The sequence below is a fragment of the Opisthorchis viverrini genome (assembly GCF_000715545.1).
Source record: "Opisthorchis viverrini unplaced genomic scaffold opera_v5_359, whole genome shotgun sequence".
In the NCBI taxonomy this organism is placed as follows: Eukaryota; Metazoa; Platyhelminthes; class Trematoda; order Opisthorchiida; family Opisthorchiidae; genus Opisthorchis; species Opisthorchis viverrini.
This window is the reverse complement of record NW_008752021.1, coordinates 195,317-210,842: the sequence shown is the minus strand read 5'-3', so window position 1 is coordinate 210,842 and position 15,526 is coordinate 195,317. Positions and strand designations below refer to the sequence as shown.

At 45.7% G+C, this 15,526-nt stretch overlaps 2 protein-coding genes across 2 annotated transcripts in view; one reads left to right on the top strand and one right to left on the bottom strand.

Annotated features, from left to right (window-relative positions):
- Window positions 1-10,732, top strand: part of T265_10405 (hypothetical protein) — a gene marked incomplete at both ends in the record, with an annotated part of 16,228 nt that extends 5,496 nt beyond the window's left edge. Inside the window, one exon of the mRNA XM_009176772.1 lies at window positions 10,321-10,732. Within this exon, the coding sequence (XP_009175036.1) occupies window positions 10,321-10,732 (412 nt within the window). The remainder of the gene's footprint in view (window positions 1-10,320) is intronic.
- The window catches only part of T265_10406 (hypothetical protein), a gene marked incomplete at both ends in the record, with an annotated part of 46,798 nt that overhangs the window by 26,801 nt on the left and 4,471 nt on the right, over window positions 1-15,526 (bottom strand). Inside the window, 3 exons of the mRNA XM_009176771.1 lie at window positions 9,464-9,556; window positions 10,246-10,883; window positions 11,895-12,019. Coding sequence (XP_009175035.1) covers window positions 9,464-9,556; window positions 10,246-10,883; window positions 11,895-12,019 — 856 coding nt within the window. The remainder of the gene's footprint in view (window positions 1-9,463; window positions 9,557-10,245; window positions 10,884-11,894; window positions 12,020-15,526) is intronic.

Genomic DNA, 15,526 nt, shown 5'->3' with positions numbered 1-15,526 from the left:
AGCTTGTTGTCCTGCTTGCTTCAGAGTGCGAACATTGAATGCGGCCAGATAGAGTGGGTGTCGAGGCTTGAGGACTGATTTGGAGATGCCTGGAGATGTCGGCACCATGTGATGAGCAGATGCTGCACGCAAAACCGATGCATGACGAACGGAGTCATCAGTCCTAGGTGCTGGGCCTACAAGGAGAGAGTTATTAATGGGGTGGGGAGAGGGGGAAGAAAAAGTATGTGAAGGAGAACGAAGGGAGGCGTCAGCAGTAGCCTGTTTTCGCTTACCCGCCCTGCTGTATGCAGCAAGTAAGGCGACCCGGCTGATGGTACCACGCGACGGCCGATGTGGCATGAGTTTATTTGTGTATGTGCGGTTCATTGTTGTACGTGGGCTGGGATATTGCCAGGGCGCCCACACCTAGACAGGAGGAGGAGGACGATTAGGGTCCTCAACCAAAGCCTTTGGCTCAAAAGCTTAACCGCAAGGCAGCGGTGTTTGGCGGGAAATGCAAATGCATTACCATTTCTACGGAACAAGTCGCCACATGTTCCAACCCCCAACCTGGAGGGCCAGGAGACTGTGTTCGTCAGACCTCTAACCATTGACCAACCTGGTATGAGAGACTCTGTGAGTGTCGCGGGACACTCTCCAGTATAGCTCAATGGATCGCTGAGGTGCGCAAACCGTCACACCACGGTAAGGTCCAGTCTCTTCGTGACGGCCTGAGTTTGCTGGTTCCGGTCGATTCCAGCTGGATACCTGAGGCATCGGTGGTAAAAAAAACTAAAGGTTTCTCACATACTACGCCCGAAGTGTGCAAGTCTCGCAGCCATACAACAACACAACCCATGTGGCAGTTCGAAACCCCGTGATATGCGACTTTGATGTCACAAGTGATGTAAATTGGCAAAAGCGAGTCTGGTCGCTGAGGTTCGTTCGTTGACTTCGTCACGATACGTCAGAGCTAATGCAAATTCCGTTACACAACTTCCGGTGTAACTCTTAGGGGCATGTTTAGAGACAGTACTTCCCGCAGCATGACTTTGTGGGTATGAAGCACATGCCGAGGAAATGGATGGCCTCGGTGAGCTTTTCAAGTAATTCTTGCGCTTCCTGCTCTTTTTCAAAAAGTGAGAAAAATGTCATCTGCATATTCCACGTCGACAAGGTGCTCGCTCGGAGAGATCTGAACACAGGGGTTTTGGAAACCTTTCAGTGTTCGTCATTATTCCTTAATATTGATTCGGGGAAGGTTTGGGAACAAGTTTGCTCCACTTGCTTCCGCTTGAAGAGCGGGGACCCAGTTAACAATTGCCAAAAGAAATATGGTATGATTGACAATGGGTGGTCGCCCAAAGGGGTGATCGTTGCAAAGAGACCCATACGGTTTAAGCATACAGCGGATCGCAACTCTGGGAGCGGATAGCGTAACAAAGAAAGACGTTTTGAAATGTGAATGCTTCTTCTTCCTAAATCTTAATAGAAATATTTTATTGTAATTCTATTGCAATTCCAATTCTATCGGTTGCACTCTACAATGAACTGATTATGAAATGATTAGTTAATCTATACACAGCGGATGTACCAGATGGTGTTGTGATGAGAAGCAAGCCAAAGGAGAGCTTCACAATGGAGAGAAAGGATGATTACGGATACAGCACAACTCCCGCAATCATGGAGTAACACAGGGCAATTGACCAAAAAAGGTTACTCACCCCCAAGGGAAGTGGGTGCCAGTACGCAGGTTTCTGATCCGTCTGACGGGCAGAATGCCAACAACTGAGAAGGGTGTCTTGATCTGGGCTGTTGGATGAAATGATGAAATTGAACAATGGTGGAATTAGATTAGGGCTCAGACGATGCGGGAAACTTAAAATGACTAATACTACCCCATTTCAAGATCAGCTTAACGGAAAGCAATTGGGACTTTGGAGATAAGGCCATGTACGCTGGGGTTCGCTTGTCGGTCTTTTGTGAAAACAACCATGACGAGTACTGGATAAGCGTTAAAGAATGTATTCACACTAAATTAGCACTGAGCAGCCCAAAACACCAAGGATCCATATTCTTAAAGTTGATGACAACTGGAATGCTGCGCTTCAGCCTAACTCTCATGCCTCATTTTTTGAAAGGAAAATAGCTTGCCTCTCTTGACGTATAAGTAGTGATTCTGTCTGAGACCTTTTCAAAGAAAGGCGATTCCGCAATCTTCATCATCCATGACCTTGAATGCTAACCCATCCTCTCTCCTTATGGATAACATCATAGGATAAAGTCTTGATTTGATTTGATAGGTCACTAATATGCATTAAGTCTTATGCTCTAGTAACACGATGTACTATCTTGCGTCGTGGTAGAATTTTATTCTGCTGGGCAAGTCAATAGGATTGAGTTCCAGCTCCAGCATAAACACCACTCGACACAACAAATGCGTATAAACCGTTCGCTACTAGTATATCCGAGTGATAGGTTTCCGCGGGGATTTGAACAAATATCTGCCGTCTATCTGACTAGTCAGATGGTAACGGGATGACATTCTTTCCCCAATTGGCTTGTATTTTCAAGCTGTGAGAACTGAAAAATGACAGAATGTGTCCATCATTTGCCTCAGCTGGTCAGTAGCGTCGTGCCGCCTAGCTGAACTTTCCGTTTGCGGTCACACCATAGCAGGTTGTCCAACAGATATAGCATGAACTAAGGTGTAATCATCTGTGGATGAACGTGCTGACCATATTTATTGATCTACTGTGTAATAATATGAGCTGAGTGCGGATAGCTAGATACCCTGACTATCTCCACAGTTGAACTGGGTCGAAGACGCTCGAGTGTTTTAATCGAACACGACATCTGGAACGTCACATTTCCAAGACTGCCATTCATGAACACTCGTTCACTTGCCATACATGGCGGCAATTTAAACAAGTGCAAGAAATCACACTGCTTTAAACTGAATCGATCTGATGTGTACCAGTAACTTGACCTTGAGCAAAACGAAAAAGTCAACCAGTAATCTTGGTTAAAACAACTGGCCTGAAAATATGATGAACGGACCCGTGGTGTCCAGCATCATGAGGTAGCAGAAGGCCTTCCATGCATCAGCCGATTAAATTAACCTAGGTCTTCGCAAAATACACTCAATCCCACCTGAAAACGTCGTTCACGATATTATTCACCCGGCATTCAGTTGAGCCTCCAGTTTAAACCAAGTATTTAGCGAATTGTGTCCAAACGGAACATATGGTTGACAGAAACTCGTCCACCTGAAGAACCACCAGCGAAGTCATTCGTGGGCTGTCGACGAGCTTCCAGCAATCTTATGAGTTGTGTACCACCAAGACCATAGTTCAAATCCAAGAAGAAACGTACAACTAACTCTCACATGCATTATCAGGAAGTGCATTTTTTGACGGGTAATGTAGGTCAGGGAGTGAGATAGCTAAATACACCATCTGTCTAGAACCAAGATCGTACTATGATGAGTTGGCGCTGAGTTAGAATATCAATAGCTCGAGTACATCTATTGGTAACTGATCAACTACCAACTACGATGACTTATTATGTGAATGCCGATGTGTAATATAGTAACTAATGACAAGATTTGACAGTGGGCTCTGCGGTAGAAAACAGAAATGCCAACCGATCATATTTCTTTTCCATACTGAGCGCGTCACCTCATCCCTGGGGGCTACTAGGTTATAGTCGATTTTGATCAAGGATATTCACTTGTCTGATAAAAAAATCGGTCAGCTGTAACACCCTTCCGGTACCTAGCTACCATGCCACCCGAAGGAAGCACGAGGGCTGGGATACTACCAGGTCGGCCAAGCCTAGACAAGGAAAGTCGAGAGCCAGAGGTCGGTTTCGAACCACGGACCTTTCGGTCAGTAAATTCGCGATCTAACCACTTGGGCCATCTAACCCCCTTGTCTGATAAGCTAAAGAGGTAACTGTCTGCTGTCCGATGTCCCACAGTTCGTCACACTTGGTAGGCATTCTTAAATGCTTATTTTCACCAAACAAGACGTTTCGTTTTATTGTATCAGGGAATGAGGAAGTGCGGAGAGAAGTGGATGAGGTAACTAACGGGTGGATACCGAAATGAAGGCGATAAAGTGTGAGAAAAGCTACTTTGGTCAAATGGGAGTACGGCTCGGGATTTTTTTCAGGTCTTTTATGTAACGTACAATCAACGCAGGCAACTAATCGAGATGAATGTACCGGTTTAGGTTGACCCCAGCGGGTGATCTCGCTAAAAAGGGAAACAACCTCATGGTGTAAGGATGACTGTAACACGAGGTGATGATTGCGTGACTTGACAAAAGGGTTATTACACAACGGAAGGAAACCGCAGGTGATCGCCGTGATTTTTCACTTGGTTTGGTCTGCCTAGCTGGCAGCCAACTATAGCCATGGCGTTATTACTTTCATCTGTTTGACAGTTAAGTCGATGTCACTACCTCTGTGTTGGTGCTGACGATGCTATTTTCATTCCGGACACGGATAGTTTTATCGGTTGTCCGAATATGTAATCATAGCAAGAGTACCTTGCCCTCTTTCTTCGACTGTAGGACAACACCTTGACTAAACTTTTCATGATTGTAGCATTCTCAGCGCTTGGGCAACCCTTGTAACTCTTCGTTCAAAAGCACCCCCCCAAACCCCTTCCCACCTATAGGATGATGCAATGCGATCAACCCAGCTGCCAGCCCCCTACCAATCGTACTGTCTAAACCCTCACCAAAGAAAAAATAAACCAATATAATCACTTAATGACCCGAAACGATCTGATCTACATTGTGGTCTCCAGTGTTCATGCTTCACGTCAAACTGGGCAACAGGCATTCTTTACTGAAACCTCACTTTCCCTCTCTGTCAATGTGTTGTGTCTCCGAAACACATACCCAAGACTTTACCTTGGTCGTGCAGCTCAAGCCGTTTAGGACGATAGCCCAAATTTCATTCTTCGGGTATCTGGTGATTCTAGCGCAATAACTCGTGGTCAAAGGGAGTTGCACTCAACCCCAAGACTGAAAGCGCTTAACTGGACTGGATCCCAGTAAACAGTCGTCTTTACGCTGTGCGGCTGTCTGGTTCAATTAAGATCGGTCCAGGTCAATGCGATAGGTGATGTCTATTTTTCGTACCAACACACGCCCGACAGACTGCAGTTCTGAGTCTGAGACCGACTGCAGTGACTGGAGTGATTTGGAGTCGATGTTCTGCGTACGGATAATCGGGAGCAGCGATTTCGGTTGTGTGCTGATCACTGTCTGGTCCTGGCAAGTAAGAAATTCGAGCACAAACGCTCATATCGAGTTACTTGGGGGCCACCAAAGAAAAGAGAGACATAGACTAAATTGGGCCATGTGAATAACAGTTACCAATGAAAAGCCTAAATTAAAAATTGCCGTTCCTTCTGGGGTAAACAACTTGACACCGATCATGCCATTACGCAGGACCGGTTATCACTTCCCTGTCCCTCAGAATTACACCTGCCGAAGCAATTCAATTCATCCACTATGACAAGTTTCAGATGCTCAAGAGAATCCAGCTGACATGACCGGAAAACCACTGCGAACAAAGAGAAATGCGGATGAGGAAGTGTACATCGAAGGCGAGTTTACGAAGCAACGTTCTGGGCTTTCAGAACTGTTTATCCAAGCCATCTGACTCGACTAAATGAACACTGGATACCGTCGAAGTCAGTAGATCTTATTGCTGCCAGAAAGACCATAACAGCAGTAAAGACTGTGATAGTGCACGCAGATCCTTCAAACACCGGATATTCAGAAGCTTGAAAAATGACAGAGAACACTGGTGAATTTCGAAGGTCCAGGAAATGGAGAAGGCTTTTGCTGCAGGCAACAGCCGCGCCCCATTTCAGCTGATTCGATCAAACGTTCAAAAGAAGGTAGGTGTCAGTGAAAGAGAACGGCAATTCACTCCCTTAATCGCGGTTTTGACCGGTGTGCGGGTCATTTCAAAGAACACTCTAGCTGGTCAATTTCAACACAACCTCTGGAAGAACGCAGCATGCATGAATGGAAAACTGACATCAGCCCGCCGGCGACAACAGAAATCCAGCGTGAGATATCACTCATTCAACGCGATAAGGCATCGAGCCCGGATCAAACACAAACTGTATGCTTACGGATGAGCCAATCGACGTGATGGGTAAATTTGGTTGCCTGGGCGGTTGTATTAGTTCTCGTGGAGTGGCTGGAGATAAGATTACTTCTTGAATCAGGGATGACGTGGCAGCTTTTGCCAACCTCCGACGTCTATGGCACCGACGTGACATCATTTTGTCTGTCAAGAGCAGAGTTTAGACTGTGGTAGTGTGAGCCTGCTTTATAGACCAGAAGCGTGACCTCTGCACGTAAATGACATACCATCGGTGTCTCCGAAGCACTTGTCGGATCTGGTGGGAACATCGAATTAGCAATGTTAATGTACGCCAGATGGTTTTGGGAGGAAGGAACTCTCCCACGACAGATAGGTTATATTCCATAGGTTGGCAGGGGTTACACTGGTTAGGATATGTACTTCGAATACCAGAGGACCATCTGCCTTACACAGCTCTTTTCACCCAACCCTATGCTGAGTGGAGGTGACCAAGAGGTGGACAATATATGACTTGGTAAAATCGTATGAAAACACTAACCAGTAAACTGAGTCGAACTGACAACAACCGTCTCGCTGGATGGGGACCCGGGGAGTCAACTCACCAATGGTTAATGACACTGGCAGAAATTGCCCAATCGCATAGTCAGTGGCGCTTGTGCATCAAAGCTATCGCCTTCAATGTGCAGCTAATCAGCCCCAGAACTATCTGAACATGCCATAGCCTCTAATACTAGGGTGTATCTCCCACTTTCCGGAAAATATAGGACGAATGTACCTATGGCAAATGGCAAACTGAAATTCACCAAATTGTCCACGTTTACGATGATGGCCCAGAGATGAGAAACAAAACAGAACACAAGTTAGGATATAGGCTTTCTCTCTTATGGAAATAAGAACTATCGCGCATACATCAACACTACTGTATGACGTCAGTATATACGTATGAAGTAGTACGCATTCTATAAATAAGATAAAAATCCAATGATGGAATGAACGGAATGCAGACATTTTTTATCGACGGTCATAACCGACCACAGACCAGATTGCATTCTTGGTTATTGACTCCGGGTGGACAAAACTATTGGATGGTACTTGTTTTGCACATACACACAAATAATTCATATAGTCAAACCCAAAGGGCCTCCAAAACATGGTTTGCATATGAGGCACTGTAGGATCCATACATTCAAAAGTAGAACTAGACAAACATACACACGCGCCGAAAGGACACGAACTATAAAATCGGGTTTTGAGAATGTCTTGTGCAGTCTACTAAGCCAGCAATTACAGACGTAAACAACGAACCAGAATGGCCTATTGCAGTCAGACGGACAGAGGCCGAGAGTACGAATGCTAGTAGACCGAAACCGGATGTTTAGTTCCCAGTTACGTTAAGTCATATTCGTTGATTTTTGGTTGTTGGTCTATTCACCGAGCTTGGCAGTGGTTGACGTAAATCAGTGTCATAACATCGTCTCCAGTTTCTATCTTTGAAAAAATGGAAGGTATGCAAGGTTGACGCCATGACGAAGTCAGACAATTATAAGATCCCTATCGAGCTTACCCACGACAAATAAAGACAACGCTACATTATACCATGTAAGATGTTTCCTGAGCATAATACCCATTTTATCGGATATAACTTTTCATACAATTTCGTCACCAGTGTTTACCTGGATGGAGTGAATTNAACAAAGCTGAATCCTGATCTTGTGCATTGCAGCGAACTAACGGGAAAGGCCTGTAGGACCGTTTGCCTAGGCACCATTATGGTTGTGATACGTACGTTTGAGTCTCCTAGGCAACCTAGAGCGATCAGCTGACGATGGTCCATTGACAAGTTGTCTTGCATAATTCGCACGGCATCGCATAGGCTCATTTTAGCTGGTCGGCTAGATTACACAAAATGATCTCTCCGTGGGAATTGTTGGATGGACTTATAACGCAGTTGTCACGCGAATGGTGCATGGTGGTTGATGCGAATTGTCACCTAGCCAGAGAGCACCATTAGATCGCGAGATGGCTCGAGTGGTTAGAGCGCGAACCTACTGACCGGAAGGTCCGTGGTTCGAACCCGACCTCTGCTTCCCGATTTCCCCTGTTTAGGTTTAGGCAACCTGGCAGTATCCCAGCCCTCGTGCTTCCTTCAGGTGGCATGGTAGCTAGGCACCGGGTGTTACAACTGAACGATGGTTCGCATCATTAGCGATATGGAGTGACATGTCCGGATAGGCACATAAGTAGACCGGTCGGTTTATCACAAGTACATTTTCAGATGTAACAGTTAGCAAAACCTTGTGACCTTTTTATTCCAACCGGATCTGTCAGCCGCCTTGAAGTGTAAGTTCGCGATTTATAGTATGATAGTCTGCATTCCAGCATGGACATTTCCCAGCAAGCACGGTTAGATCAGTTACTGTCAATGTCATTTAATATGCCAACGACCGAAGCCACAACATAAAAAATTCGGCAAAGCGCACACTGACACAAATATGGCGGCTAAATGTGGACGACAACGTGTACATATCACGGATATGGAGGAAATGACAGTGAAACGAGAGTCCACAGGTAATGAAGGTCTCGGGCGGTCTTATAAATGGTGACAGTAACCGTAAATTATGAAAGAAAATGATAGCGTTGGGACTACAGACGGGGATACGACCTCACTTCCATCGCATCCTATGGCTATAACTAGGTGATGATGCACCAACTGTGAATCCACTGGCCCCTAATTGGAACGATTGGTTGGGTCCACTTCAACCACGTAAGATGAGATAGAGCTCTGTGTACAATCGTTGGCTCCCAAGATGACGTGACAAGAATAGTGTCCTTTGGTTCGTTTAGGCAGTTTCCTACAGTCTACACACACGAATTGATAAATGATCGTGGAAAAGGTCAGTAGCGAAAATTCGTCCTTATTTCGCAGAAGAATGAGAGGTGTAACGTTCCCAGGTGCTCACCTACCCACAACTTCATCACTTAGATACTGTAGCTAACTAAGTTCTGCTATGCTAAATGGTTGAGTGTCACTCATTTATATCGTCTCTACAGAGTACAAAGTCTATGAATTAGATACAATAACTCCGGAGTTTCACGTATAACATAATTTTTCAACTAGGGTTTCCAACACTCTAGAAGGCACGGCTCGTGTCTCGTAAGTCACGTTATACAAAATTATGTGGCCCTTGAAATAAATGAGTATTTCTTCTTTAGGTGGTGAGAGTCATAATCATTCTCGTGGATTGGGAACACTTTTTGGAATAAAAATTACGGACTCTTCAGAAAGATGGGTAGGTAGACAGGAGGCCTAATAGAAATCTATTGCTTTCCCAAAAAAAAGCCTCACCTGTGAGTCGGCCGTTCCGTTCTGATCATCAGCATAGAAGCAGGAAAATGTCGTGGGGGTCGCGGTAGGTAGCTCCTCCACGTCCAGGGTGATCTGAAACCCGAAGTGAATGGAGTAGCCAGCGAGAATCCTATTTAGGTGGCTCAAAGAGAAAAGAATAAAGTCACATTCTCCATACAACCCTGACCAGGTGCGTTTTTTACTGCATCAGAAATACTCTCTAGCCCGCAATCACCGCCAGATCTCATATATTGTTTAGACGTGCTGGGATGTTCCAGTCGACGACTGGGTTGACAACTCTGTGTGAGGGTTCTGTCTTACCCAGCAGTGGTCACATGAAAAGCGATCGAGTAGAACGGTCCTACAGGAACAATGTCGTCTATGCGAAACCTCTCTTCATTTGCGTTCGACTGTCGTCTAGATACTACTTGACATTGTGAGGAGATGCATGTCATAATGGGCTATTCGTAATACCGCTTGGTCTTCGGATTAGAATGGCTATAACGAAGTTAAGAACTTGCGTGATAGTCTAAAACAAAGGCTCCTCTTAAATCCACACACAACAGACAGCGTAAACATTCGACAAGTCTATCGGTTAGAGAACAGCAGGAAATCAATGATAATGGCGATGGAAACATATTTTGTAAAAAGCAGTTGGATTCATAGCTGAGATTAATGCTTAGTCCTAATCGTGTGTTTGGTAGCTAACGATACTAGAAAACTTCATTGCTATCGTAACGTTATGTAGGTAAGATACAACGAAAGGCATGTGATTCACTTACTCGAATATCTTGGGTGGCAGCGTGCTTACACTGCAGTGTCTCGTTTGTTACATTCTTACAACTTGCATCCTTCAGTTCATATGTGCCGGGTCGGTATCTCTCTGAAGTGGTCCCGATTTCAAGTGCGGATATGCAACTGGCACCAGTGCTTAGCCAATCTAATCGGTCAAGGGAAAGGTTGGGGACGCGGGTTTGCTTGGTCTTCCTCTCCAAGGTAGCCGATCCAGAGCTACTTGTTCCACCATCACTTTCTTCGTCATCCGATTGTACGTTTTCCTCGCTCCCAGACCGAGCCAGCCGTTGTCCGGAAACAATACGTTGCCGTGCCCACAGTAGTACGCGGAATACCAGGTCCTCGCTAAGCAACTGGTCTGTGCCATTCCTCTCACTATCGGACAATGATTCGCACGTTAAATTCACAATGAGGCGTGCACTCAGTTGTCCAGACAGGGAACATGCTAAGGCATCAGCATTCTCCTGGACGTAGGTGTAAAGTGAATTGGCGAGGCGGAGTTCGTACAAAGGCAGTGGTTCACCCTCAGATGCACCTGGCTCAAACGAACGTTTCAGGAGACCAAATTGAATGAGTTGACATAACTCTATGGAAAACAAGGAAGACCAAGTCAAGAAAGCATTATCTGAGAGCATATGATCCCATATATGAAGTGTATTGAGTCACCAATCCAGTAAATGGCAAATAGGCAGCGAGTGCATTAGTTACCATTCAACCGGAAAATGTTTGGAACCAATCAAGAGCTCATCTCTCAGGAGCGTTTGGAGCACAAGTAATGAATTTATTACAAAAATCCACCGATTGTTCACCAAACTCTTCTGGAAGCATCAATTCTCTTTCTACTTCAAACCGACCCATCTGCTTAATCTGCAATGAAGTGATTCAAGTGGAACATGATGTTTACGGAAATTAATGGACTGTACCTAACTGATGAGCCCCTAGAAGGGTACCATCAATCAAGCTACACACAACAATCAGGGGTGGACAAGCCTATCTATTCAACCGGGACAATCCATATATCTCCAGCGTGCTGAAGAACAATTGTGCACGCCTGACGCGTCAGATGACCAGAGTCCAGCCTCCGGTAATACGCTCATTCAACACTCAAGGTCTAATAGAAACACAATTCTAGTGTAGCCCTCCTCCCTCTGGTCTAGAATGATCACATCAGCAGAATCAAGTCAAGAATTACGCTTCAAAGGATTTCATGTTAACCTCGCATTCATCAACTCATTATCAGCAAACGGCTTGCCAACTCATTCTTTCAGGCTTACTTGTAGCCAGCCCAAAACTACCCTGTGAGCCCACATTTCATTCTCAATCCCGTCAGTGAAATTCTGTAAAATGACCTGCAAATACCGATCGACGAACCGTGTACAAAGTCGACTCACTCCTAGTCATTATCGACATCATGAGTAAGAGCAGAATAAATGTGGAAAATCAGTACTTGGCTGTCATGTCCAATTCTTATTGACATGGAGATGAAAAAGGTCAACGTATAATACATGTTGAACGCTAGGAGCTTATATTTGGCATTCAACAAACCCACGAAGGAGCTACAAGGTACAGTGGCAGTGAAATTCTCCGGAGAAAGTGTCAAACAAACGACAGTAAAAGTAAACAGATGATTACTTACGACCGACATTTCCAATAGTAATGTGGTCCGCCAAATACTCAGCGCAGGGTCTCTGCATTTCTTCAATGCCCAAACGCTTCGCCAAAAGGTAAACTGAAGGTAACATGTGCACTGGGACAGACAATCTGGGGCGAGAGAATAAAGATTAGAAAGCGCTACCGGACGGCCAGATCAAGTATTATTAGTCTACACACGGTCAATTGCAAATGGTGTATATCAAGCCACAACATTGTGGAAGAACGTTTGTTTGCTACACATAAAAACAGTGAAAAACAGAAGGAACTTGCCTCAAAACACCAGAGGCATGAAACATCAAAACTAAGTTTAAAAATGCCAAAACAGATAGGATTTCTCCATTCCGAAAGATGAACTAGGTCACTACCAGTATTAACGGGGGAGTCATATGGTCAGAGTAAGTTAGGCCCTGAAAAAGCAGAACAGTCAGTTAAACGTGTATGACAGGGGACCAAGTGGGCTTTTAATCAACGAATAAAACGAAAAACTGAAAATCCCTCTACAACGAAGCAAGGCTTCCGTAAAGCTGACCCGACCTAAAGCTGTCGCCTAGAAGTGGTGGTCGGGCTTGAGTGCCGTAATGACCTCGCGGGCTACACTGGTTGGAACTTCGTTCCGCAAGGTGAAACCATGCCAAGAAGGCCTAAGGGAAGCAGTCAGACCAAGAGCAGCGAGAGTAATTATGGCGATCTGGGAGTAAAGTCGTACTGTCCTCTGCGATAGGAGTGTAAAGGAAGTAAAATGTTCCCCCAGGCGACCAGCACATCCATATTCATGGAAGCAGCAATGCTGCCTTCCCCCCGAGGAAGGACGGGTTAGAAAAGAACGGCTCTAAAAACACTCCGATAGCCAAACGGTTGACCGTGACCACCGGCGAATTATTCAATAAGGTTGAAGTACTTTTAAAACACCTGTTGTGTGAAGCCATATCAGGAGTGAGACAGTAATGCCCTACACCCTGTGCCCTCGGGTTAGGCCAGCCCCCTGCAACCGAGCAGGTCAAACTGTTGAGTCATCGGCTCCGGGCAGGATTCCCAAAGAAAACCCTATTGTTCGCTGTCTCGCGGGTCAGACCTTTGGGTCAGAGGCCAGGGAAAGGGCTCCGGAACAAAATCCTACATCGCTCCACTGTCTTGAGGGTCAGGCTTTTGAGTAAAAGGCTTGAGGTTGGGTTCCTCAACCAAATCCCCATCTTCGGCCTGAGAAACCGGGAAGTATTATTTGCCCGCACAGTTCTGTCTACCGATGCCCCTCCTCAACCCTTTCATACCACACAAACAAACGTCACTGGCCCAACTGATTGTCAGTTATCTGACCGAAAGGCCTTATGCTCCCAGCTCCTTGTTACTAATAAACAAAATAACATCTTTCTTAATCTACGGGATCCTTTCTACATAAGAGCTTTTAACCCCCGAACTCTATGTCAGACTGGCAAACAGACGACTCGCTGAAACCGTATACTCGCTTAAAATTGATGTACGCATACAAGACCCAAGTATGTTTATGAATCGCAGAACGCCAAGGACGAACTCAGGTCTTTCAAGTTTCTCCCTCTGTGTCCGCCGATCCAGAAGCGATAGCTCGTGGAATACATATTGTGGGAGTTACACTAAGCCCCAGAGCTGAACGCAGTTTGCTGTATTGGATCCCAGTGAACAGTCGTCTTTGTGCCGTCCGGTTCTGATGCTGAGAAGGATGCTTCCTATCGAGTTATCCAGGCTCATTCGTCAAGCCAAAAGCACCGACACTGTGATACTTGCGTGCAATATGAATGCCCAAGTGGGTCTTATGAGCTCCTTTGAATCGCATTTGGCGGTCGATTGGGAGTCTATGCCTATCGGACAGACAACGGAAAGCGACTCCTCCAGTTGTATGCTGATCATGAACTGTTTCTGGCCAGTACGAACTTTCAGCATAAACGCCCGCATCGAGTAACCTGGTGGCCACCAAGTGCAAGTCAGCCATGCACCCAGTTGGATCACGTGGCCATCAGTCACCGGTGGAGAGCAACAGTCCGAGACTGCCATTATTACTGGGACACAACTTGATGTCGATCATGTCATAGTGCGTGCACACCTGAAAATCCCGCCCTCCCTCAGGTCCTCATATGTCAGCAAGAAACATGCCGATCCATCATCCCTGAAGAACTACCACAGCTCGACAGTATCTATCTGAGCTATCCCAACTCTTCACAGTAAACGGATACTGTACTGGTAGCGAGCACGTGGATGAAGGCTGCCTAAATGTGAAAGGAGCTGTGTTAGCGACGTTCAGTACTGTCTGTTTGACTCCTCCGATTTGACCACATTGTCATTGGATATCGTCGAAGTCTCTATCCGACGGCGTGCGGAAATCCCTCAAACGCCAATTAGTGAAGAATCTAAGGAAAGACCGAGAGCTCTGGTGGATATCGAAAGCTCAGGAGATGGAGAAGGCTTTTGCTACAGCCGTGCCCTCTATCAACCGATACGATCAACTGACTCAACGAGAGCAGCGGTTAGTGAATCGGCAAGTGACAAAGGCGGCTCGTTAATCCACTCGCAAAAAGGTTTACCGAAGAGATGAGTCAAACACTTCGAAGAACATTCTAGCTAGCATTCTGCAACCCTGAAAATGCATACGGGTGAATGGAATGTAAATCCTAATCGCCCTTCGGAACAAATAAAGTACGAAATATCCCTACTTAAACGTAAGAAGGCACCAGGACCAAACACTGTGCATCAGGCTCTTTTCAAAGAAAGCGGAGAAACCCCAGTGACCTATCTAGCAAAACTCCCTGATGCGACATAGAGTGATCAGTAATTGGCTGAAGAATCGAGCATGTCTTCGAAAAGGGTACGCGCGTGCTGTAGGAAGACCACGATGGCATCAGCCTGGAGCTGTGGCATCAAACGTCCTCTCTGGTCTTATTCTTCGAAGATTGAATGAACACAGGGAGAGAGAGATTAGAGAAAACCAGATTGAGTTCCGTCCTCAAGAGGATCGATCGATCACATCTTCACACACTGACAGATTCTGGAAGAGCAACACTGCTTGAACCAAACAACAATGGTTGTATTCCTTGATTTGAAAGCTGCCTTTGACACTGTGGACCGTCATGTACTATGGCGCAAAGGTGGTTCAGTATTTAGAGCGCCCGTTTACTGACCAAAAGGTCGTGGTTCGAATCCGACATCCGTCTCTCGACTTCCCGTGCCTAGGATTGAACAATTTGGCAGTATATTGGCCCTCGTGCTTCCTTCTGGTAGATTGGCAGTTAGGCACCGGAAGGGTGTTACAGCTGAACGATTTACGATCTTATAAATTCTTAACCATTATTAAGGTGCCCTATCCCAACTCCCGCGGCCACATGAAGGTCTATGGGAAGTCCTCGCCTGAGTTCACTTGACGCCATCAAGTGGTGTCAGCAAAGACTATTCTCTTTCACATTTCCTCCTCAATTTTGTCATTGATACGATCATGGAGACCAACTCCCGCACATGAAGGTCTATGGGAAGTCCTCGCCTGAGTTCACTTGACGCCATCAAGTGGTGTCAGCAAAGACTATTCTCTTTCATTCACCCTCCTCAATTTTGTCATTGATACGATCATGGAGGACTCACTATATATATATATAT